Source organism: Curcuma longa, chromosome 13 (assembly GCF_044706935.1).
Source record: "Curcuma longa cultivar G26 ecotype Majalengka, Jawa Barat chromosome 13, ITB_CL_G26_1.1, whole genome shotgun sequence".
In the NCBI taxonomy this organism is placed as follows: domain Eukaryota; kingdom Viridiplantae; phylum Streptophyta; class Magnoliopsida; order Zingiberales; family Zingiberaceae; genus Curcuma; species Curcuma longa.
The window spans coordinates 5,590,299-5,616,379 of record NC_133873.1 but is presented as its reverse complement, the minus strand read 5'-3'; the positions used below and the strand labels follow the sequence as shown (position 1 = coordinate 5,616,379).

At 35.5% G+C, this 26,081-nt stretch overlaps 2 protein-coding genes across 3 annotated transcripts; one reads left to right on the top strand and one right to left on the bottom strand.

The window, feature by feature from the left end:
• The first annotated feature begins 1,229 nt into the window (after positions 1-1,229).
• LOC141843890 (starch synthase 3, chloroplastic/amyloplastic) lies at positions 1,230-17,508 on the top strand. The gene is made up of 16 exons (XM_074731915.1): positions 1,230-1,364; positions 1,894-1,954; positions 2,039-3,364; positions 4,390-4,583; positions 4,752-5,019; positions 8,472-8,647; positions 10,006-10,113; positions 10,980-11,089; positions 11,889-11,991; positions 13,446-13,616; positions 14,351-14,479; positions 15,352-15,534; positions 15,674-15,805; positions 15,879-15,990; positions 16,569-16,692; positions 17,188-17,508. Exons 1-16 carry the CDS (start codon positions 1,263-1,265, stop codon positions 17,324-17,326), a joined length of 3,438 nt encoding a protein of 1,145 aa, XP_074588016.1. The 5' UTR covers positions 1,230-1,262; the 3' UTR covers positions 17,327-17,508.
• Positions 17,509-19,217: 1,709 nt separating this feature from the next.
• LOC141843889 (uncharacterized) lies at positions 19,218-25,725 on the bottom strand. 2 transcript variants are annotated; one of them, XM_074731913.1, is made up of 8 exons: positions 25,470-25,725; positions 24,344-24,808; positions 23,558-23,729; positions 22,995-23,292; positions 21,055-21,127; positions 20,735-20,825; positions 20,206-20,285; positions 19,218-20,124 (listed from the first exon to the last, which is right to left on the bottom strand). In XM_074731913.1, exons 1-8 carry the CDS (start codon positions 25,548-25,550, stop codon positions 19,870-19,872), a joined length of 1,515 nt encoding a protein of 504 aa, XP_074588014.1. In that variant the 5' UTR covers positions 25,551-25,725; the 3' UTR covers positions 19,218-19,869. The 2 variants fall into 2 exon arrangements, with proteins under 2 accessions (XP_074588014.1, XP_074588015.1); XM_074731914.1 differs by having other exon boundaries at positions 25,482-25,725.
• Positions 25,726-26,081: the final 356 nt, after the last annotated feature.

The following is a 26,081-nucleotide window of genomic DNA, read 5'->3' as shown; positions in this document are numbered from 1 at the left end:
TGACTATGTACCTTTGCGGGGGAAAATAACCAAAGATATAATATTGCATGCTAATTAATTTTAAACAAAATTATCATTTCTCCAATTGGATAGGATTAAAAATCAAATCGAGATTAATTTACAAAGTATGGATTTTTCTATAAATTTATATTTTTATTTAAACTTTCTATTTTTAATAAGACTATTCTATTAGATAGTTAATTTTTTAAAAATACGACAAATAAATGTAAAGAAATATTACTCCTATAATATAAGAAGTGTTTTTGTGTATCATTAAGCACCCCAAATACAATTACAATCTCCTACTTATATCTTCTTATAAATATTTTAAATATCAATCATTATCTAATAATACAAAAGTTTTTTGATAAAATTATTACATTAGAAAATTTTAAAATTAAAATTTACTTTAATGCAAAGAGATAGAAATAAAATTAAGTAGAAAATTTATTATAAAGATATTAAAATCATAAAAATTAGTGAAAAAATTAAAGAAAAATGATTGGATAACAGAGGATAAGGTTGAAAATTTTCATTACAATCAAAATGCTTCAAAATTAACTTTTTTATTTAAAATAATATATATATTTTTAAAAATAACTTTGAATGTTATGCCCAGCTCATGGCGGGCTGTGTCTGGCCTTGTCTGATTCACAGGCTGAACCGTGCGTGCCGACTTATCCAATCTGATCTGGTCAGACTCTACGTGGCAGGACGTCAATCAGCCGGTGCTTGTCCGTATAATTAAATAATTAAGATATTTTTGTCAAAACTGAAATATAAAAAAATAATGCACACCGATGGAAGCGGGTCACGAGATTGCCACGTCATCGACGTCCTCCCTGGTTGCTCGTTCGACGCCACGTGTCTCTCCGAAAAGGTCTGTTGGCTTTTTCCATATGCGCTGCTTTAGAATATTCGCTCAGAAAAAATACGGCCAATTAACGGTTTAAATAATATTCTGGGTCGTTTTGCAAATTTTTAACGGCTACCAAATATCCTATCGTGGATATTTGAAAAACCACCGCAAATTCTCTGCCTTCAAATCTGCGATTCCAAATCCGAAATTCGGAAAATTTCCTTCTTTATTTGTTTATTTAATTCATTTTTTTAATCCGTCAGCTTTGATTGAGCCCTCTCTGCTACCGGCTTAAGGCCCTCTGGGATTGTAAATCCTTTATAACCACCGCGGCGAGGCTGTTCTGCCTTCGTCTGGATTGTGGGCGCAAATAGGAGGCGTAGGCGATCTTGGGACGGCGAAAATGGCGATGCCTCTACACCCGCAGTGGGCGGTTTCTTGCCAGAGAACGACCTCGGCGAACACCCAGGTCAGGGTGAAGCCGGTTTTCGGGTTTTTGTCCCTCGTAAGTTTCCTGCTTTCGTGTTTTTTTGTTCTCGCAATTCTCAGCGCGGTTTGGTTTCTGATAAGGTTTGCTTTCATTGCTGAGTCCGAAAGGTGCTGTCTTTGGGTTTTGAATTATTGAGTTGGAGCGATCTGTTTATTTTCGGTAGTTGCCGAATTTGAGTATTGGTAATGATGCCCTCCTCGGTGGCAATTATTGGTCGGTGACACATTCGCTGAATTTGATTTTTTTCCCCAGAAAAATATGGTTTTTCGTGTGTTCTTTATTCATCAGATCTATCCTTTTCGATGTTCTTTTACTCGTTATTTTGACCACCTTTTTTGTTATATAGTTTGGCCGATTTTGGAATTTATTTTGATTGTAAACTAGATTGCAGTTCCAATGCTACTAACATGTTTTCTTCTTCTGGGTATGAGCTAGTGTACTGTACACGATTGTTTCACTAAGATGATTACATATGATTAGCTAAAATCCTAATACTGTGAAAAAAATTTCATTTTTCTTATTCCGTTTCATGTACTTTCCACAGTCATCACAAAGAAATCAAAAAGTTAGAATCAAATTTATACCTTGTGTGCTGGCAAGTTCAGGTAAATAAGTCACGTATCATTTGAAATCAAATATTTTATCCACAATCGGGATACATTCTTCAGGTTTTGATTTGCATTGTGCAGACTATTCTAAGAGGCGCCCCAAAAGGATCTTGATTTCAAAGACAAAGGCTTCTACTGATAGAGGATTTGCTCCTAGACCATTGGTTGGAACAAGCACTCAAAAAAGAGATCAAAATGACACCAAAGACAAAGAAGCATCGCATACTTCTAGAAGCACACTAACCGATAAAATATTTACTAGGGATTCACAAGCGGCTGATAAAAACTTCTCAGGCATCCCTTTTACTGCTACAGTTGGTACTGAATGTGATGTACCTATAGTGCGGTCTGGTAATGAACAACATGGACAAGGTCTGGGAACTCAGTATGTAAAAGTTGATCACAGTGACGAAATAATAGAAAATGAGAAAAAGATTGGCCAGTTCAATGAAGTGGAAAGGCAAGTGGCCCTTGGTAATGATCAGATTGGTGGAATATCGATAGCAGAAGAGACATCAATAGTTGATGAACAGGAGGAAAACCCCAGTAACAGTGAAAATAATTTTGATAAAGATGACACTGATTCTGAGGACTCATTACTCAAACATATTAGAGAAGAATTTGATGCACTCAAACAAAGAAAACAATTGGAGGATCTTGCTAATGAAAACTTCTCAAGAGGTAATAAAATATTTGTGATTCCAGAAGTGGTGACTCCAGACCAAGTTATCCTAGTTTTCCTGAACCGAAATTTATCTGCATTGGCAACTGAAGCTGAAATTTTAATCAAGGGCGCTTACAATGGTTGGAGATGGAAATTTTTTACAGAGAAATTGCAGAAAACCAATCTTATAGGAGATTGGTGGGTTTGTGAACTCTATGTGCCTAAGGAGGCATATAGAGTGGATTTTGTATTTTTCAATGGTGCTGATGTATATGAGAATAATGATTATAAAGATTTCTCTCTATCTGTGGAAGGTGGTATGGATGAAACTAAATTTGAAGAATTCTTGCTTGAAGAAAAGAAGAAGGAGCTTGAAAGACTTGCTGCTGAGGAAAATGAAAAGAAAAGGCTGGCAGAAGAGCAGCGCCGGAGGGAAGCAGAAAAAGCTGCAATTGAGTCTGACAGATTACAAGCAAAAACACAGGTAGAGAAAAGAAGGCAGGGATTGCATCATGTGATGAGATTGGCTTCACAATCAGCTCACCATGTATGGCAAATGGAGCCTAGTTTATTTGAAGGTGGTGACAGGATTAAACTATATTATAACAGAAGTTCACGCCCGCTTGCCCATGCTTCAGAGATTTGGGTTCATGGAGGTCACAACAACTGGAGTGAAGGACTGTCTATTGCCGGGAAACTTTCCCGTTCTGAGAAAGTTGATGGTGATTGGTGGTGTGTTGATGGTATGTGTGGTTACTTTATTCTTTTGCAACCTGGATATTCAGTCTTCTTGGACCCTCTTTAATCATGCAACTAGGCACTTCCTTTTCTGGATAAGCATTATCATGGTGCTGATCAAGCTTCCATATATTGTTAATATCTTGTCTTCCTCTAATTTCGCATTCGAATTTGATGAACCTTGTTAGAGCCCCAAGATAAATCCTGTCAGGCTTGTAATAGGTCTTCTGCATTAACCCATATGTTTGTGCCACAATTTATTTTTGCTACCGGTGCCATTCTTCCTAATTCATTAGACGATATCAATTGATTTAGGTCTTCCATTTTCTTCACATTGTGCATTATTGGCCAAGACTTCATGTGAAGTGAACACTGCTTTTCACTTTTCAGATCTCTAAGCTACAATAGTTATCTGAGCCAGTCACTCTATATACTTTGTATGCACATCTTAATTACATTTGGTTTTGTGTGTGTGGTGAAAAAAGTTCTATCTGTCTGAGTTGTTGTTTTCCTTGCATATCTTATTCTTCAAACATGAAATTATCATCTCTGTCTTTATCATGAAAAATTCTGCCATCAGTGGTGTTTTTGAAATTATGTTTTTTTAAACAAAACAGTGTTTTTGTGCAAGCTCAATCCTTCAATTCATACACAGATTCAAGGTTAAAGGAGGCTATTTTAAATTGGTCAAAATGTGTAATCTCTGGATTTCAAGCACTTATGTCCTAAAAAACATGAAGCACTTTCACTCGGACATATAATATATCTTAAATTGTTCTCAATTGGGAGATTAACTTTTAAGATGCTAACACAAGCTAGTCTATGGTTGGTTGTATTCATTTTGGTGTGTTTGCCATTTGGTTGCTTAGCAATTCATATGTTGTTGACGACTGTAAGCAATAATAGTTAAATATTATCTAATAAAACATAATTTAGTTTTTGCTTAAACCTTAACTTTTTTCCTCATTGCTTAGTAGAACATTAAAATACTGTACATAACATTATTCTTAGTAATTATTTCATTTCACAGTTGTTGTGCCTGATCAAGCACTGGTTCTGGATTGGGTTTTTGCCAATGGACCACCAGGAAAGGCAGTTTGTTATGACAACAACAACTTTAATGACTTTCATGCCACTGTACCAAAGGGCACGCCTGAAGAACTTTTCTGGGTTAAAGAAGAGCAACTAATCTTCAGAAAGCTGCAAGAAGACAAAAGAAAAAAGGTAGAGGCTCTTCGTAAAAAGGTCATGTATCATCTTAGCATTAAAAATGCTGACAAAGAATTACTGTAACTGATTCAATATTATTTTTGATACCTGAGCAAACAAAGAAATTTTCCTGTCTTCAGGTTCTTTGTTTTTGTTTAATCTGAATCATGTTCATTTTCGCAGCCTGAAAAATTTGAGCGCATGAAAGCTAAAACAAAGGAAAGGACAATGAAAATGTTTTTGTTGTCTCAAAAGCATATAGTGTATACTGAACCAGTTGATGTGCAAGCTGGAAAAATGGTCTCCATTTTTTATAATCCATCTAATACCGTCCTAAATGGAAAGCCTGAAATTTGGCTTAGGTGTTCATTCAACCGTTGGAGTCACTCAAGACCTCTACCACCTCAAAAAATGGTTCTGGCAGAGAATGGTTCACACCATAAAACAACTGGTTAGATTTTTCCAGTCAAAATTTCTTAGTTTTCTTTTCTTTTTGACTATTTTTTTTTATTCTTGATGTCAATATGCTATCAAATATACTCTTAAAGTTTTAAGGGATTCTTTCTCAATGTTCTTTAGTATTGCTACTATTTGATGTTTACTTTAGTGTGCATCTTTCTTCTAACACAAGAAACAGGAAATCCTGCTATTAAGCACTGATGCATTCTTATCCATGTTGAATCAAATTCTTATCTTGGCTTGTTGAATAAAATTTAGTTCTATTCAAATTTGTCATTTTTTTGCACTGTTTGTTTGATCTATAGATCTTTATCTATAATATAAATTTTTCTTATGATTGGTGTGCTTAAAAAACCTTTAATTGTATCTAACTCCTTGGTAACGATTGTTGGGACCAAAAAATACTCGGGAGGAATAAAATACCATACTTGGCTTGTTGAATAAAATTTAGTTCTATTCAAATTTGTCATTTTTTTGCAGTGTTTGTTTGATCTGTAGATCTTTATCTATAATATAAATTTTTCTTATGATTGGTGTGCTTAAAAAACCTTTAATTGTATCTAACTCCTTGGTAACGATTGTTGGGACCAAAAAACACTCGGGAGGAATAAAATACCATAGAGGACAAGCCGTGGTTTATGAGAAGCTGTTGACTCCTAAATCTAATGGATAGGAATGCCTTTTGCTTTGGTTGAAGACGTTTAACCACTTGTGAAATCAGGTTTCCCAATATCCTCAATTTGGTATGTCGTCCCTAGTTGAAATCCTAAGTACTTGATAGACAACATTGTGATATGGAAAGTAAATATGGATGTTAATTTTGTATTCCGATTGTTGCCAATGTAAAAAATGTGGATTTATAAAGACCAATTTTGAGTTTGCTGATTGTCAAGGAAACCTTTGAGGCGATTAGGAAATTCCACATTGTCCTGTGATTTGCCTTGGAGAACAATATTGTGTCATTTGTAAATCGAAGTATCAGAAACCTTAGTGCACAACACTCATGGACACCCTGAGTCTCTATGGTTCAGGACTAGGTTCAATCAATCAGTGATTAGAATGAATAGTTAAGGTTACAGTGGATTCTCCTGACTAAGCACTGTTCCCCTGGTAGTAGTAACAATGCCCAAAATCTAAGAAATTTATCGTTAAAGGAAACCTTGGAGTACAAGGACATGTTCCAGTGTAGACCAACTAACGGTGTCAAGAGCTTTTTCATAATCTATTTGACGATCACTGTCTTCTGTAGAACACATAAAGCAATCGATAAAGCCTCTCCTTTCCAAGAAGGCAAACTAATACTCCCTAATTAACTTTGAGATAAGTGATCTTAGCCTAAGTGTCAACACCTTTAACAAGACCTTGACAAGCGAAGTCTCTAATGCAATAAACCTGAAAGTCAGTTACCGTGGCTCACCTTCATTCTTAGGAGTCAAAAAGATATAGAAACTCAATGTGGTAAAGACTAAAGAGAAACTAGGCCACCATATATAACTGAGAATGCTTTGATCCTATCAACCTAAACACTGTTGAAATTGAAGCCATTTGGGATTGGATTTTCACAATTCGCTAAGCTTTTAATTGCAATAAGCTCCTCCTTTGTGAAAGGGCAGGTATATGTTCTAGATCTGTGTGTCCATGAAAGATGACAGATCTAGATGAACACCCAAAAAGGTGTTAGTTCCCATAATGGATCTAAAGTGATCTGTGAATAGCGTTAACATTTGTGCTTCCTTGGTGGATTCAATTCCTAGGAGAGATATGGTACTAATCCTATTCTAGCATCTTTTACAATTGGACAACAAGTTGAAGTATTTTGATTTTTTTCTCCCTGGTAATCCATAATGTCTTAGCTTGCTGTTGTGATTGACAGACCTTGCCTGAGTTTCTGCTGAATTCTCTATCCTTAAAAGTTTTGTTATGAGGAAAGCTTCCCTACTAGAAACTTGTCCCTAAATAGAGGTGGCCCATCGCTTGAGCTATGACTCAAATCTAATTTGAGATTCTTCTAGGAGATAACCTACTGTCACGAGACTTTTGCACCTAACTGTGCCTAACAATAGCAAGTAAATATACTCGGTATAGTTAATTATTCTTGGACTTGAAAATTTTGTTTGAAAAAAATTATTTGGAGCTGAGCAGAATAAGAGTGGACAGTGATCAAATAAGCTTGACACTAATGCTGAGATAGTGCATTCCTGACAAGTTATGTTTGCAGCAGCACTGATGCAAGTTGAGTTGAGGAAGAATTTAAACCTTTGATTGCAATACCAACTGAGCCAGGGGCAGTAAAGGGGAGATCCACTAGCTCTCAGTCAAGCTTCCAGTTGCGAAGCAGGCCTTCCCCAACACAATTTTCAAGGAGAAAAAAATCCTCTAGAAGAACAACCAGCTAGGAAAATAGCCATTGTATCATAAAATATACCAGTAACTAAATCTATTGGAAAATCCTCCATGGTTGAATTTTTTCTTTGAGGAAGATATGTACGAGTCTTCTTCCCACTCATTTTCTCGCTATGGCCTTAACTTGAGCATCAACAGCAAACATAATCATCAGTGCAAGTTTTTGTGTGGTTGTCTGCCACCCAGGCAATGGACGGCGTTGACAATATTCCATGATTCCTTGATGGCCAGGTGTGCTTGTCTAACTGTCTATTCATCTTACCCACTGTCCAAGTCCTCCCACCAGAGACTGCAGCTCTCCCCAAATAGTCCTTCACACCTTCTAGTCATCTTCTTCACGCAGATGACAAACAATTTGAAGTGATGCTATGTTTGGCCTTGCTGTTGTTTGTTGCTTGCTTCTTCTAACCTTTATATTTCAAGCTGCAGTGCAGAGCCATGACTGCCCCTCAACTTTGAACTCTAGTGCCATAAATATTTTAATTTTTTTCACTATCTTAGTTGAGGGATTGCATTGGTAGGCAACACATTTTGCATCAACCTCTCTATCTCTATCTTATGGCCTGTATTGTGCTTATTCATCAAACCAGCCAAGCTCAGTCAACCACAAGAGTTAATGATATAGAGTCTTATCTGAGTCTAACTAGCTGATTAATATGGGTACTAGAGTAGAACCTCAATCTGCTAGCCATCCTAATTCCTTGTATCCAACCCATAGTTACACTGTTCATCTCATAAAATGTTGGTATGCTGGTGGCTTGGATCTGATCAGGTTTGCCCTTGTTTTTTTTTGTTGTTTCACCTTGACCTAGTCCATCTTAGACTGTCCATTGATAGTTTATGTTAAAGAGCCTATAGATGCAAGTCTTTTTAAGTAACAAGTCACATTGGTAGGCAACAATGTTAATATCTGTCATTAAATTGCTTCATATTTAGACTACTATGATGATGGTACATTGATGTGGATTTATAGTAAGTATTTATGTTAAAGTTTGGTGGTCAACAATTTCTAAATTTTAAATTTTCTTTGTTTTTTTGCAGTTAAGGTCCCTATTGATGCCTATATGATGGATTTTGTTTTCTCGGAGAAGGAAGATGGCGGACTCTATGATAACAGAAATCAGATGGATTATCATATACCTGTCACAGGAAGCATCACAAAGGAACCACCTATGCACATTGTCCATATTTCTGTTGAGATGGCACCTATTGCGAAGGTAAAGTCACTTGCTGAATGCTTGTTGACTTATATCTAGGTTTTGAATATAATTTGGGAAGCTAAGTGCTCGTACATGAATATCAATGTTGGCAACTGTGCAATCAGATAAACTCTAATCAAATTTATGGAATTTGTTTGTCATGCTTTAAATGTTCATATGCTCTTGCTAATTATTACTGAATCTTATGTTTTCACCTTGATACTAATTCTATATTGTCATCCTCTTATGAGACATGCTTTTTGCAAAGCTTATTGTTATAATCTGCTTAAAACTTAAACCTGTTTTATTAGGACCCCCGTAGATGAGAGAACTAACGTATCAACTTGTTAGACTCAACCACTAACCTAAAATGCTTAAGTCCAACTTAATAATGGATCATCTAAACTAATAAAGCTTCTTTATTGGCTACAACTCACTGCATGAGACTAAAGTGTCACAATCTTCCCCGTTCAAGGATTGACATCTGTCCTGTTAAGATTTAAAGTCTAACTCGTAGCCTAGAATCAACCTTAATAGATGGCTTATAAGGCCAGTGGTGTCGGTAGCGACACTTTCCCATGCATCTAGTACTAATTGTCACAACAGCTTAAATGAGAAGTTGACTTACACAACTCATCTAAGCTTATGAAACTTTTTTATTAGCTCATAAGACTAATGTAGGGTGTCACATGTTTATCCTTTCAAAAGTTTCCTCGTCCAAATTTAAACATGGACAGAGAATTTGCTTCTTGAACTGTAAGTTGTCTAGATTTCTCTATTTGTTGCAGTTAAAACTTGTCCTATAACGTTCACTTTTTTTGTTCAACTATAGAAACAATGGAAAATTTCCAGGGTTATCTCTATCAAGCTTTGCACATGCTTTGATGCCAAGATACAGTGGTAAATGATTCTCGGCATGTCATGCAGAAGATAGTCAACAGAGAACTCCTAAAATTCTGGTTATTCTATGAAAAACTTGTTTAGCAGGATTCTACTTAACCAACCAAATTTATCCTGCTGAGTCACTTATATTTGCTAGTTATTTGTCTGGAGTGTAATGAGATGCTTTTTCAATAGAGGGGAAATTTAATTTATGAGCTTGTGACTTATATTAAATTTTTATTCATCACAGGACCACAACTTGTTTTAGGTCATACATTTTATGTTAATTTTGAAGCTGAGGAGCAGATGTTAAATAATTTAGAGTGAACTTTGTTTTCTATTTCACCATTTAAATGACCTCGATGAATGTTTGTTTAGGAGTCTATCAGTTTATTGGATTATGATAAAGTGAGGATGTGTAAACTTAAATTTATTTTTGGGTATTTTCTCTAATACTTGATGGTCAATTACATACCTATGCTATCCTTTTGCAGGTTGGTGGTCTTGGGGATGTTGTTACCAGTCTTTCTCGGGCAGTTCAAGATTTGGGCCATAAAGTTGATGTTATTCTTCCAAATTATGATTGTATGAATCTTAACGATGTAAGATCATCTTGCTATTTTCCATCTCATCCTTTCCATTATGCTGATTCCATTTGAGTGATCTATATAAATATCAATTTCATTAGCTATAGAATTTTACCAATAAATATAGATACTAATAATGAATGGCAGTCGTATGTCTGTTTCTTGTAGGTTTTGTGTATTTTTACATGTGGAAAATAGTTTTAGCTTTTGATATTCTGTTGGTTTATTCTAAATGGAACTCGTCCAACAAAAGTTGATTATGAAGGTTTAAATTTCAATTGGCAATGTGGGAAGGAAGAAATAGGACTTTGTTTTGGTATATCGTACACTAGGTAAAGTAAATCCTGAGAACATGGTGGAAACCAGAAAATATACATGGATAGACATTTTACTGGAAGAAAATTGCTTTCTCAGTTTTTTTTTCTGGGAAAGTTTCTTATGCCAATACCAGTAGTTTATAAACTGATCTGGCATCTTGGTGTTATCCATAGAGCTTTCTTTCTTCTATTGTGTTTTTTTAATATTATAAATTTATGTAGAATTTTTGTAAATAAATATATGAGCTGCTCTCAGGTTAATAATGTCCAGTTCCAGTTCATATTTTGTCAGACAAGGTTGTGTTGATAAATACATCACTTGTTTACATGCTTCAACAATTTTCTTGTTCCCTTGTTGGTAAAGGACATTTCTCGCTTATTCTCTACCGCTAAGATTATCTTTTCTTGTTTTGTTTCATTTTGCTGTGCCCTCATGACTTTTAAGTTTGAATTTTTATTTTGTCAGACATATGCTCATTTGTTTTTTCACCCAATGGGCTGTAGTAATCATAGCTTTCTTTCTGAGTTCCCCGAATTTCTTTTGACATTTTTGTAATGATTCAGGTGAAAGACTTCCATTACCATAGCACCTTTTCTTGGGGCGGGACAGAAATAAAAGTTATGTTCGGCAAGGTTGAGGGTCTTTCTGTATATTTTTTAGAGCCACAAAATGGGTATGTAGTAATTCTTTCCTCTTAATAGTGCAATTGTTCATTCCCATGGCTATTCTGAGCAATGATGATTCTCAGTGGAAACTTCAAGTTAGTTTTTCCTTGAGCAACATACTGCCTCAGCTAGGGAATTGGCTAGCTAGCAACATAACACATTCTGCGCATATCCTGTCCAGCTCAAAAGTAAATCTACTGTTAGGCACTGAGACTGCAATTATTATCAAATATTGCAGTAGTATCTTATCATTCAGCTTACACATTTGGTCTTCACGGCCTAGAACAAGCTGGTTATGAATTTGAACTATTGAATGGTTAATCTGAGCAGCAACTGATTCTATTCTGAGGCAGATCTGCCTATGCTAGGGGGCTGATACCTAAATGCAACAGTATTGCAAAATCCTGATTATTGGAAAAATTAGAACAAATTATATTCATGCCTCATGTTATAGACAAAGGTTCAATCATCTTGATCAAACATAGCCTGTGATTGATTTCATCAATCCACATTCCTAGTTTCTCCTACATTAGTTTAGCTTGTAATTTCTTTGTTAGGGTGACATAGATTCCATTGTGATCTGAGGTTGTGGAATTGGGATCAAGGAATTAAGTGCTAGATTAGGTTGTTGATTTAACCTAACCAGCTCATTTTTAACTGTATCTGTTGACTTTGCCAGATAGATCTAGCTTGAACGCACCATTTCTTGATAATTTGTGGAATGTTGTATTCTTTTATTATATTTGTAATACATTCTCATTTGATAAGGTGGCTAGTTATAGTTCATTATATTACAATATTATGCAGGATGTTCTCGGTGGGGTGCATATATGGTAGAAATGATGGACACAGATTCGGTTTCTTTTGTCATGCTGCCCTGGAGTTTATCCTTCAAAGTGGATTTCAACCTGTGAGTTAAACTGATGGCATACTTTCTGTACTTGTATTCTTTTGGGAGTAATATCCTTGTGCACTTCCATCAACTGTGATGATCATTTTCTCTGAGAAAACAATTTTCCTAAGGTTCATCTTCTATTACTATTAAATTCAACACATGATTGTGTGATAGATGCATTCATACATAAGAGACAACATTTAGTTGGCTGAAGTAAAAAGCCCTTTTAGAAGAGAAATACTAGTTACACTATATGGAGTTTGCCATAAATATCGTACCTGAAATGATGGCTACACTAAAGTAGCTTAATGGATCTGCATCTGTTTCTGATGTAAGTTGCGATAATACATTCTATACTTCATTAGAAACTAGACTGTGATCACAACTTTCACTTTCCTCTCGCATACATCTGCTTTGTTAAGTTGCTGAACACATATGCCACTAAGCAAATATATCATCCTCCATGCTTCTACCCTCCCTTTAAGTGCCTCATACGCAGTCATACTGCCACCATACGTGAAACTTGTTTCTGACAACAACAAAAGCCCTCACCTATAGATCAACTTGGCAAAGGGATTGAGCAACCAGCAAAGTCAATTATCTGTCTATGTTGACCACACTGCCGCAAACCTTAGAAGTGCTCTCTAATGCTTCCTCATGTGCAAAGATATCATCACAAGCACAAGAGATTCTCTGGGGAAATAATGAGGAGATACTTCTCTGTTTCATGAAGAATCAAATGCAAGTTACTGGCTTTAGCAATCAAACAGCAGTTACATAACCTGCTGTTGCTTCTTGTAAATGATGGATGAATTGTTCTGACAGTCAATTATTACTATCACCTCATTTGAGACTGGAAAGATATTCTTCTTGTAAATGATGGATGAATTGTTCTGACAGTCAATTATTACTATCACCTCATTTGAGACTGGAAAGATATTCTTAGGCAATTGAGGAAAAGTCAAAATGCACCCTAGACACTTCTAGATCACGTTTGCATAGAAATTCACTTTCTGTTTTCAAATCAAAGTATCTATATTATGTGCATTAGCATACTGTTGCTATAAAAGAGCGCACTTGATTTCTCAGTGAGTCAAATAGACATGGCAAATACTGAATTTGTTAAGACGACATAATTACAATCAGTTTCAAGTAAACACCCTTTTTTGAGGAAGTGTGGTTACTTACTTCCCTTTCCCCAGTATAGCTTGCAAAAATATTGCAGCTTTGATGAGAAAATCAAAACACTTGATCCGTGGGGACCTTCTATTCGTTGGGGTGAATTCAAGTCATTTCAGCAATAAATGTAATCATTCTCAAGTGGGATAAGACTCCTTCCTGTGAAATGCTACAAGTTAGGAAATATGCTTCCTTTATCCTCAAATTAATCATAGCCTATATTATATGCTGTGCAGAATGTTATTTTTATTATTTTTACAAATCTTAAACTTATCTTTGTTTCTGGGCAGGATATTTTGCATTGCCATGATTGGTCCAGTGCTCCTGTAGCATGGTTATTTAAAGATCACTACATTCACAACGGATTGAGTAATTCTCGAGTTGTTTTTACAATTCATAATCTTGAGTTTGGGATACAGAACATTGGCAAAGCAATGACATTTGCTGACAAGGCTACGACTGTCAGTATCTAGCTTTCTTGAAATATTGCTATTTTTGTAATTATGATAGTTGTTCTTTTCCTATAGTTTTTAAATTGTATACAATATTTTTGTTATGCTTCAGATATGGCTTCCTTTTCACTTGCGATTCAGGAAAAAATCTTATTAATTTCTTTTACATTTTTATCTGTTTTTGTCTTACCAGATCTTTGTTACAATCTGATAGTTCATCAATTGATCTTTCTGTTCTTTTGAATACTTTTCACATTGTGGAAGTGGTTTTCAAGTCTATCATGATAAATAGATGTCAATATTACTGAAATTGTCATTACTTTATCCAGAAACAACCCTACCTATGCCCTCAAAAGGGTGGACACTCAAACTCAAGTATCACTAAAATCCACTTTACATTCTATTCTATGCATAACCCCACAAGCAATGTGGGACTGATCAAAGTCATGCCCACATTAATTCAGATAATATATTGCATTGTGGATTGATGCCTATTAGAGTAGATGGTCTGAACACCACAAGCAGTTGAATCTTGGTGTTATGTTGTGTAAACTATTCGTTAAAATGTAAACTATGTTCTTTGATGATTATGTTTCATATTTTGATTTAATTTGTAGATTCATGTTTAAACATTCAAATATGTTCCTTAATTGTACTAATTTTTTGAGTTCTACTTTGAATAGAATAAGATAAGCTTTTGCTGCAACTTATTCTTTTCTTATCCTTCTTGAACTTCAATGCAGGTATCACAAACATACTCTAGAGAGATTTCTGGAAATTCTGCAATATCTCCTCATCTCTACAAGTTCCATGGTATTGTAAATGGCATTGATCCAGATATCTGGAACCCATACAATGATCAGTTCATCCCGGTAACATCATTGACTCTTTCAATGCCTTATAGTACAATGATTTTTGGCATTTATCTTTCTATATGCACAATTTCCATCTTATTTTGGTTGTAATATTCTTACTGAGGACATGCTTAGAGTTATGTATATCCAGATGCAAACAAAACTAATAGGGGCTACTAGTTACTGCTTAATAGATGTTTCAAGATCATTCCATTGCCAAAAATCAGTATGACTATGGCAGCATGATAAGCTTATCCACCGGATAAGTGAATTTTCATCAGAACTTTCAATAGTCTACCATGCATATTCTTATATAATTAAACAGAAAACTCTTCATGTAAACTCCCACTAATATATCTCTACACATGAGAAGCTAATACCACATGCAAAAGTTATATAACTATGAATTAAATGATTGGTTATACTAGCGTAAGTATGTAAGCACTGTAGTTTCAGTCAGCCATAGTTCAACACAATGTCCAAAATGGCTTAGCATACCATGTTGTTTGAAACTTTGGCTCTAGCTATCAGTATTGGGCTTAGGCTATTTCAGACTTTGCCTCTAGCCGTAGAATAATATCTAGCAAAGATCCAATTACAGTTAGTTCCGCGACTTCTGAAAAGCTTGGTTGGGGAGTCTAACAAACTAAAGCAAGTATTCTATCAGACCGAAGCAGTCATATAGAAGAATTTATTCTGGAAACATTACATTCTCATTTTAAGAACATTGGAACATCTTTAATTTCCGCCTGGGCTGAGAGAGTCGTTGTCTTGTGAAGCTCATTGGTTGAAGTATACTGAAGCAATTTTCTGTTTTAAAACATGTTAAGTAATAAGTGATGTTAAAAACTATTTTCTGTAATATCTGTGTTTGTTTCATGGAATTTTAGGTGTCATACACATCAGAAAATGTGGTGGAAGGTAAGAGGGCTGCTAAAGATGCATTGCAACAAAGATTAGGATTGAAGAGATCAGACCTTCCTATAGTAGGTATTATTACCCGCTTAACAGTTCAGAAGGGAATTCACCTCATCAAACATGCTGTTCAGCGAACACTTGAACGAAATGGACAGGCAGGGTTTTCTTTGCTTTCTAAAGCAATGTTTTTACTTCCAATTATTTCATCTCATCATTTCTGTATCACCACACCATATGTTAGTATTTTGGGTAGTTCTTTTATACCATTTCATAAACCTAGTGACCTTGTTGCAGGTTGTTCTTCTTGGTTCAGCTCCAGATCCTCGTATTCAGAATGAATTTGTTAACTTGGCAAATCAATTGCACAATTCACATCCTGATCATGCTCGCTTTTGCTTGACATATGATGAACCTCTTTCACATCTGGTAAGATGCTACTTCTCATAGAAGGTGCCCTCCCATTTTGATATAAGATATTTTCTAATCCATTGTCCTTCAGATTTATGCTGGTGCAGACTTTATTCTTGTTCCATCTATTTTTGAACCATGTGGATTGACCCAACTTATTGCTATGAGATATGGCTCTATTCCTGTAGTTCGTAAAACAGGAGGTGAGTTTTCTTAACGTCTCTCAGTTATTAAATTTTGTTATAATGGCAATATTAAGGTACACAATTGACAATTCTATATAGAGTAGTAGTGTAGGTAAAAATGATCTAGTGTCCATGTTAGTGTTTGCCTTTAACCCTTGCACAACTTCATGGAAATAATTGATCATTTAATGCACAAGGAGGTTTCATCTATAAAACCTATAGATATTTAAATAGGCAAGAGCTCAATAGTACAATGCAGTAAGCAACTGAATACAGAAGCAAGGATCAACATGTAGCTGGCTCCAAATAGTTGAAGACAATATATCTTGATGATGATGAGTTAAATAGGCAAGGGACAAGGAAGCCAAGCTGGTCAAGTTGTAGATCACGAGTTACAAATAATCTTTCATGGATCTAGATCACAGTTTCTTTTATTAATTGGAATCTCCAAATAGAAGCAGAATGGTTTTTATATAAAGTATGACCATGTAAATTGCTTGCCAATGGTTTCTATGGATTTGCTACTCTTTATTTTTGATAAGGATTTCTGTTTATCTTCTTAAAATAATTGTACTTAAAGTTGTTGTCTTCTACAGGACTTTATGATACTGTATTCGATGTTGACAATGATAAAGAGAGAGCTCAAGAACAAGGCCTCGAACCAAATGGATTCAGCTTTGATGGAACTGATGCTAGTGGCATGGATTATGCCCTCAACAGGCATGTTTATTAGTTGCATTAGTCAGCTTCTTCATTTTCCATTGGTTATTCTAAAACCAGAAATTTGATTGGTATACACTTAAGATTCTATCATATAATGGCATTCTTAAGATTTGTTTTCTTTTTGAATCACAAAGCTAAATAAATTTCCATCTAAATTGAAATAAATATCAAACTGTTTAGATGGCGACAATACTGTAAACTCAACATGCTTCCATCCTGGCAAGCCTCCTACTGCTTTATATCTTCAACCCAGTTTGCATCTAGCATATTACAAAGCTAAGTAGGGCCTGAGCTGCCGATTTTGTTTGTTAAGTAATTAGGTACACAACTCACATTATACCAACATTTTTGTTTAATTTAGAAATTATACATTTGTTGTTTAATTTGTACTTGACACTGATAGCTTATTTCTACTTCCATTCCAAAAGATATAAACCATTAGGTCTTGCAACTAACAAGCAAATTATTTGATCTGATAATGGGATTTTCCAGAGCCATCTCTGCTTGGTCCGATGCTCGGGAGTGGCTCTACTCGTTATGCAAGCGTGTGATGGAGCAAGACTGGTCCTGGAATCGGCCCACACTGGACTACATGGAGCTCTACCATTCCGCAAGGAGAACTTTATCATGAAGAGAAAAATCTTTAGACTGGTCTTTGAAAATCTCTGTACAGACGATCATTCTTGCAGTTTTTTATTCTTGAAGTAACTCCGAGTCACTTTCTAATTATTATTTTATATATGTATTTATTCGATAGTCAAAGTTCAAATGTACAAGTGCTACACTATCCATTAGTGGAATAAGTTTTTTTTTAAGACGGTAACTTTTGCAAAGAGCTTTAATGGTACTAGTCTACCAAATGTCATATACCACAATTTGGACATACAACTCAGTTAAATCTAGACAAAAAAAATGGGTTTTCAGTGCTGTTCCTTACATGCTCAGTATTACAAGTTATCTTCTCATGTTTCTTGTCATTCAACTGTTTTGAAGTCCACCTCCATGATCACTAGGGCTCCATGAACAAGTTTCCATTGTTCATATGGATTTGGATGAAAGAGCATCAGTACTAATATCAAATTCAGTTGCAAGTGGGGAAAGTTGAGAATGTTTGGACACTAATGGCTTCTTCATTCTTGGGCTTACCATACTCTATTGATTTCATCTCCTTTCAGCCTCCACAAACATGCTTCTTATCCCCTGTCATTTATGCTTAGACACATGAGTGAGAGCAAGGGTTCCATGTTAGACTCTTATTTTCGGTTCATTTATGATTCCTAGACTAGCAAGAGGTAGTTCACTAGTTCAATCTAGAAGAGAAAGGAAGGGGGCACAAGGAAATAGACATTCAAATTATTTAGCTAGCAAACAGTTAGACATTCAAACATATCCGATCCCCATAGAAATCTAAAACTTAGCTTGGAGTTTTGAGTGTAAATGCAAATTATGTTTAGCTAGCAAACTACTTGCCTGTTTTTGTGGACAATGATGATCCTCGATTCTTAGGACAACTTTAGACAATGTGACATGATGCATATAATGGAACATATCTAAACTTATGCATTAATTAAATGATGAGGACTAATACCTAAGATAAGTATAGGTAGAGTCATATTCTAAACTTGTATGTTGCTCCTATGTTGTTCTAATGTATAGCAAGAGCAAAAGGTAGAATTGGATGCTCTCGGCAAACAACAACAACAACCAACCAACCAATTGCTTTTGTAAAATTTTGACAGCAAGTGACACTAGTACACATGGTGAATTTTCTGTTCCTCGTCGAGCCACAGAAAAGTCATGGGCTTTATGAATACCACCAACTTGAGGGATCTTCTCTTATTCGCCTTGCATTTCAAATACTCAATAAATAAAAAGAAAATTGAATAGGAAAAAACTGACATAAGCTTTCTGAGGTTTCAGAAAAGCCACCCACTTTTAGATTAAGGAATGAATTTACTGGAGTTGAAAAGAGAGAGAGAATCTATGACTGGGAAGCAAGTCCTATGCCAACACAAATACAAGCTGATATAGAAGAATGAAGGCTGATTAAGGATAAGAAGCAATCTATGACTGGGAAAAAACCTAGAGAAAATAGGAAGACAAAGCAACAAGGAGAAAAACACAGCTAAAGAAATCAATTTGTTTGTCGATGGCTCAATATTCTCCTAGTGAAGTTGAGTACACAACACCTTACCACTGGATCATAAGGTCATGGTCCGTTCATACGTGAGCCAACCATGCTAGAGGGCATGCCACACAATGGATCCCCCAACATGATAACTGATTGTCGATCTGCTGCACGCACAAAGCAAACGTAAGTAAGGCAAAATAGGAAGAAGAAGCCTGAATCCAGCACATTGAACATAGGACAAACCTGAAGGCAGAGCCACACATAAAAGCCTCTCAGAGAAGGAATAAGCAAAGACTGAGGAGTTCTGCATGACTATCAGAGCCATCTAAACCTAGGCACCCCCTAGTTTCCCATGAGAAAACGCAAGGAGTTTGATCCCTTGCACAAGAAATTAGCCTGGGAAGGAAACAAGCCATTCCCACACAGGTTTATATAAAAGGAAAAGAAATACATAGAAATTGCCACAGTTTTACAATATACAGTGTTTTCCTACTAAGAATCACTACAAATTGTTGTCAACTTCATTTAGCTCCATTACATACATGCATTCACAAACAACATTCTCATGGCTCCGAACTCATCTCTGATCACCACATTGAAATCAATTTAAGAGAATCCATTTGGAAGATACTAAAGTCCTTCAACATAGCCCTCTTTCCATCTACCTCGTGGAGTTTTTTCTGTCACAACTCTTTGTCAAAAATATGGAGCCAAAAACAACTTTAGAAGTATGCTATTACTTGCAGTTGATACAGAAATTCCTGGAGCTTTAGACCAATGAACTGGGATGGGGAATGAACAGTCTCTGGCCTCTATCAAGCTAGTTAGGCAGGTTTACTTAGAATATATATGGGAAATATATGTTGGATGCACAGCTGAAATTCCAATGAAAATTTTCTGAAAATCACTTTAATATGGTTCAAGAACCTGAGCTTCAAGTCTTGAATCAATCGGGTAAATGATCAAAAAAACATTTATGAATATAATTTGTAGTTGTTGCATCAAGCCATCAGCAAGGTACCTCAAAAGCAATATAAATCATTTCACCCATGTGGCAAAGGATTAGGACTTTGGATTTGATTCTCCAAATCTTGCTGCCTTATGTTGTTTCCATTTTCAGCTTCAGGAAGGTCTGTAGATCCATTCTGCTGTCTAACCTCATCTTGCCATTGTGTTGAGCGTAAATTTCTCCTAACTCTCCACCTTAGATATTCAACAAGCAAAGAATTTGTACTGATTGCAATGCCAAAGCCAGTGAATGAGGAAAGTAAGATGGAAAGAACAGCGCTTACTGATAGCTGCAATAAAAACAAGGATATGAGCCATTTTCACCTGTATCAAGAAGTTAGAGTAAATATTGGGGCAGGAAATCATCTTACCGCGTCATAGAAAATATGAGCAAAGAGGATCACAATTGCAAACTGGAAGGATGCATAAGCCCAAACGTAGTTCCTGCTCACTGTCAATAGAACAGTCAGATTCATGTTTCAACATAAAGCTTATCAAACTGGGCTAGAGAATAGAATATAAAAACAATAGATATGACAATCTTCGATTCCCCTGTTATATCGATTGCACAAAATAAAAATTAATCTGGATACTGGATATATGAAAGTATAAACTCAGGTAACAAGAGAAAAAATCCTCTCACTTATTTTATTAATGAACCAAAGACCTCCTTTTAGAATTACAATGAGAATTAACAAATAAAGAAGGAATAAATAGATAAAGAAAAAAACTATTCAACCTAAAATAAATTATTCTATCAAATCACTCTAATTGATTATATCCTATTTACACCCATGATTGGCTCTATACAAGGAAAGATAAAATATAAGATATTTGATTATTTCCTACAGAAAGCTATTACTAAACATAACAAGAAACAAAAGTAGAAAAATGTTTTACCCATTGTTGAAGCTATCATGGAAGAGAGGAGACCCAGAACACAGGAAAAGGGTAAAGATATGGCAAGAGCACGAGGGCCCAATTCAGTAACCTGTTAAATTACAGTGTTTGTTGAAGTCACATGTAATCTGAGTTCACCAAACTTAAATGGAACAAGTGTGCAAAAAATCATATGAAGAATATATATATATATATATATATATATATATATATATATATATATGTGTGTGTGTGTGTGTGTGTGTGTGTGTGTGTGTGTGTGTGTACTCTCTCAAGAAAGCAATGGGAAATTTTTGTTCTTGGGAATTGGGATGCCTTACCAAAAGTTGCTCCAGAAAGCAGAAATAAGCAAGCATGCTGACCATGACTAGAACAGGAACATCCTGCCATACCCTGTCAGGAAAATGCAAAAAGATTAGATATAGTCAAACTATACACACACATACAAATTGCCACAAGATTAAGCCAAAATCGGCTAAGCATAAATAACTTTCTTCTATGAGTAATAGAAATGCATATATTCAAGGTAAACATGCAGCTCTGATCTCATGGTTTTTTCCAATACGCAGTTTGCGGCAAAAAATATGCTCAAAGATTCAGATGAGAAACTTTGTTCGTTGTTCCATTTCATAGAAATCTAATCATAGTCTGTTCAAAACTTCATCTATTCTTAATTATTATTAGAGAGGTCTTCATATATGACAAAAAAATTTTTTGGTAATATATGACAAATATTTGTGCCCTCTAGAGATCACCATTTTGTAAAACATTGATTTCAAGTGCCAATCAATATCGGTAGGTACAACCAAAATATATCATTTCAACCACTGACGGATATTGATCTTATGTAAATCTTATTGTGTCACCTGTGTCGACATAGTTTTGGTGAGTCAAGAAGATTTTATTTATGTAACTCCTTCAATTTTGTCTTTTGATCAAGGAGAGATGAAACACTATGAAAAGGGCACGAAGGGAATGAGGGGAACCACCAATTAGATCACCAACAACAACAAAGAGGAATGATGCTAAAGTAAAAAAATCGAGATGTATCCATATCCTTTGTTTATTCCATTTTAGTCTAAGTCCAACTCTTACTGATTAACCAACATATATTTATAAATATGTACAGAAATCAGATCCTAGAAGCATTATTTAATATGATTCTTGAAAAATTGAGTCGATCTCATTAGGATGTTGTAAGAACCAAATGCTCTCATCCGATGCAGGAAGTATGGTATAATTATTAGTTGCGATGTTTGCTATATATTTCCAATTTGATGCTCCAAAATTTTAATTCAATTAACTTTCTAATTTGAACAAGCTAAGTGCAAGAAAGCTATGTGATTAAACTTTTGAGTTGATTTAAGCTAAAGTTTGTTAGGTGTTGGCACAACATATCAAAACCATACTCTTCTAGCTAGAGACCGAAACTTTAGCACAAAATAATATGTTAAACCTTACTTGAAATCATCAATGCAAAATGTTTACTAATCAAATCAAACTTTTCTGTGATTCCTAATAGCAGAGAGTGATTATAAAAAATGCATATTTGAACATGGATTTCACATAAATACATGTGATAGAATATTATATGAGATTGCATAAGCAACAGAAAAAGCTTTTAACTCAAGTTTCAACTGATTGCAAACCGTTGGAACAACTCATCCACTATTTTCACCTTAGCAAGCTTAGTTGAAAAGATTGTGCACGTTTTTAAAATATGGATTCATCTAAAATACCATTTCCTTCTTATTCCTTCCGATCATTAGGAAACCATGTAAGTTCAACTGAGAATATATACCATCCTGTAATCCAGAATAGTTTTCTTTGTGACCATTATGATGCAATACAAAATTATGATCATTATGGAGGTTATTCTTTTTCATCTAAAGATTGTAGTCGAAGAGAAGACATACAAATATAATAAGAGATCAACAAACCAAACAACTGCAAAAAGAGGATGCAAGAAATGCTTTGAGGAAGCCACTTACTAGATGCATGATAAATTTTCTAGCAAGAGAATACAGTTAATCTTACAGTAAAATAGACTTCAAATAAATCTATATGAAAAACGACGACTGGTCAATTAAATCAATAGGCTTGTTCAATTGTATTCTTAGGAAGATCCATTGTGGATCAGATTTTAGCTGCTTATGGTAGTTCTCTAGCATTACGAATATTAAGAAAGACTAGATATAGAAACACAGTTTCTTCCTCTATGTTAATCATTTTAAAGATCACTATCAATAAGAAAAATAACCTGTACGTAGCAACTTCTTGCCGCTGAGTTGCATTGGAAGTGTGCCTATTAACCATTTGTTGATTCTGTAATCTCAGCAATGTTACTGGTAGGTTTTTTACTTCCTGCTTGCATACATCACATGTCTTATTTCCCTTAATACTAAACCATTTTACAGCACATTCTTGGTGTGCTAGTGCAAGTTCCCCTTTGCAACTACACTCCATTTTAAGAGTTTCTCCCCCTTCAGCAAGTTCTACTAAACATATTCGGCATACAGCCTCTTCTTCTGGAATATCTTCAACTTCATTCTCAACCACTGCAAAAAGCCATATATCTTACAAGTATTAGTTTCTTTCATGTTTAAATCAGCAATCATATACATGATCGAGATACTAGGCAGATATACAAGTGTATGATACTTGGATAAGATTCCACTCTTGTCTCAAAATATTTTGTATAATCATAGCCGACAAACAGATAAATAGATGTTCCTTCTTCCACCTACTACTTGCAAAGAATAGTATAAACAGAAACCAAATATCATGAATTAGAATAAGTGATCAGTTCAGTTAATCAAGTACCATTTACTGTCTCAATAGCATCACTTTCCATGGTAATTTCAGTAGCGACAGGACGAGGAGTTGTTGAAATAACTCGCACAAAACCAATTGAATCCATTCTCTGCAAACCTGCATTTTTGGCATTTCCAGGTACTGAAATTGATCGTCTAATCTGAGTCTGCACCTCCTTTTTCTGTTGGCTCCAACAAAAACACATGGTAAACAGTGACAGGGTCCTTTAGTCACATATATGAACAATTAGATAAAAGTTCTCATTTATGTTATGAATTAGAAGCTTAGGAAAAAAGTTTAGCAGCCTAACTTGGCCAGTTGCTAATAAATTCAAATTCAAGTTTAATTTCATAGTAATATACTAATCTTCGCCACCAATTTATAATGTACTAGATTCCCTTTTTGGTAGAAGCATGGCTAACTTATTAACAATCTTGATTGTGCTCTACAACAATGACCAGAGGATTATGTGATGATGTTGTATATAGTGGAACATTAAATTGATTTACAAAATAATAACAAAGGGATATGAAAAAAAATCAGTTGGTGTAGCCGATAAAAAGCGCTTAAGGTCATATACATTGAGAAAGTTGTAAAGTAGTGAAACATGGTTTGTGGTATATCTTTATTGACCGCAAAGTATGAAACTCACATATAATTGTAGGATATTAAGAAACTATAATTGAAAGAAAAGAGTAGGATTGTAAGTTAGAAGAGAATATATGTAATTGGAGAGAGAACAAATGCATGGCACTAGAAAGTGTTTAAACTGGAAACTAAGGATATAAAACTTACATCGAGGAAAGAGACATCAACTACATGCCTTTCCTGTTCAGAAGACGGCCCTTGGCTGGTTACTGGTGTCACAGGTAAAGAAGAGTGTGTGTTTTTGGTTGAAACAGATGAAAAAACCTTGGTAAGAGAAAATTGCCTTGATGTTGAAGGCTTGTTTTCTTGTCCTTCTGAAGAAGGTGTTCCAGGAATTAGGAGAACTGTTCTGTCACCATCTGAACTGGATCCTTTTGTCCTTAGACTCCTTTGTTGAACGAGACTTCTGATAGAAGATTTTGTCTTTGTTGAATTCGGCCTGGGTGGCAAGCCTGCTCTTGCTGAACCAGGACTGGGAAAAGCATATGTCCTTGCAGAAGCAAGTGAACTTCCCAATGCTCTTACAGGAATTTGCAAGGATGCTAGGTTTGGTCGACGTGAATTAAGAGCAGGTACAATCTCACCTCTGGTGTTCGCATCCTGGTCAGGTGACTGCAAAGTCATTTAGGATAGTGAATTCATTTTGGTAATGGCAAACGCTCAAGATGTTACAGGCTGTAATGTAAATAAACCAAAGAAATATACTAGTGCAATCATCATCATGAAGTTTTCTATAAACAAACAGAAGAATGATTAATCGGTGTCACATCATGATGAAATACTCATATTCCTTGTTCATTTGTCTCGTTGACCATTCGATTTCCACAATCATGTTGGAGTAATAAATAATTTATTTGTTCAGCTGCAGTAAACATTACTAAATTAAGCCCCTCCATAGGCAGATGATTACTACTTGATCATTGGCTCATAAATTAACTCCCAGTAGAGTAAGACGGACATACACAATCAGTTAGCGGAACTAAATTCAACTCGATCATGTCCTACCAGAGTACGCAAGGATAGTTTAGAACCTCAATCACGCATACTTAGGAAGGAAACAAAACACTAATAAGTAGTACGATCTCGCTTCACTTTTGCGCCTAATTCCTAAGTAGAAAAAGAAAAAAAAACACTTTAAGAATTCCTTAGACGAATAAACCAACTAAATCCCGAGGCAATTAGACGCAAAGAGAAAACGACCACAGATCCCACAAAAAAAAAATGCAAAAGATTGCCAACACCAAGCAAAAATCTATATATATTTCAAACCTACGATAGCAATTACCTCCCGGTCGGAACACCTGGGCAACGATGCAGCGGCAGACGGATCCGACGTGCCTGCCGAATCCTCCATAAGCAACGGAAACCAAAATCAAGCCCCGACACCACACCAAGTGAGTCGCCCAAGGAAGAGCCCCAGATTGGGAGGCTCCCCGACTCCCGGCAGAGGTGCGTCGCCGGCGAATCAAAGTAGGGGAACCTTGGACTTCGAGACCCAGCTACAGTACAGTACAGTGGAACACACAAAGTGAAATTCTTCAACTTTTTTTTTTCCCCCGAAAGAAGAATGTATTTATATAATCCGATGGCCAGTTGCTTCAGTGATCGGTTAAATTACCAATCTACCCGTCCTCGTTGCCTCGTGCTAATCCCCGATTAGCACGCACTATTTTATTCTGCAGTCCGCCCCACGCGACGTGGTGACGTGAGGCATCTTCCGCTCATCTGCGAAACAACCTCTCTGAAGACATTCCGCATAATGGATATTATCTAAATAAAATACCTAATTTTTATAATATTTAAAATTAAATATTATAACTTTAAAATATTCTTTGTTTTTTTTTTCTTTATTTCTTTAGATCCATTCATACATTTCGTCCGTAAT

Excerpts from the sequence above, each read along its gene's own strand:
- LOC141843890 (XM_074731915.1), top strand. The coding sequence starts at position 1,263 with ATGGCGATGCCTCTACACCCGCAGTGGGCGGTTTCTTGCCAGAGAACG. Across the intron at positions 1,365-1,893 it reads TTTTCGGGTTTTTGTCCCTC|TCATCACAAAGAAATCAAAA; the intron begins GTAAGTTTCCTG and ends TACTTTCCACAG. Across the intron at positions 1,955-2,038 it reads TTGTGTGCTGGCAAGTTCAG|ACTATTCTAAGAGGCGCCCC; the intron begins GTAAATAAGTCA and ends TGCATTGTGCAG.
- LOC141843889 (XM_074731913.1), bottom strand. The coding sequence starts at position 25,550 with ATGGAGGATTCGGCAGGCACGTCGGATCCGTCTGCCGCTGCATCGTTG. Across the intron at positions 24,809-25,469 it reads ACCGGGAGGTAATTGCTATC|TCACCTGACCAGGATGCGAA; the intron begins GTAGGTTTGAAA and ends ATGACTTTGCAG. Across the intron at positions 21,128-22,994 it reads CAAGAAGTTGCTACGTACAG|GGTATGGCAGGATGTTCCTG; the intron begins GTTATTTTTCTT and ends TTTTCCTGACAG.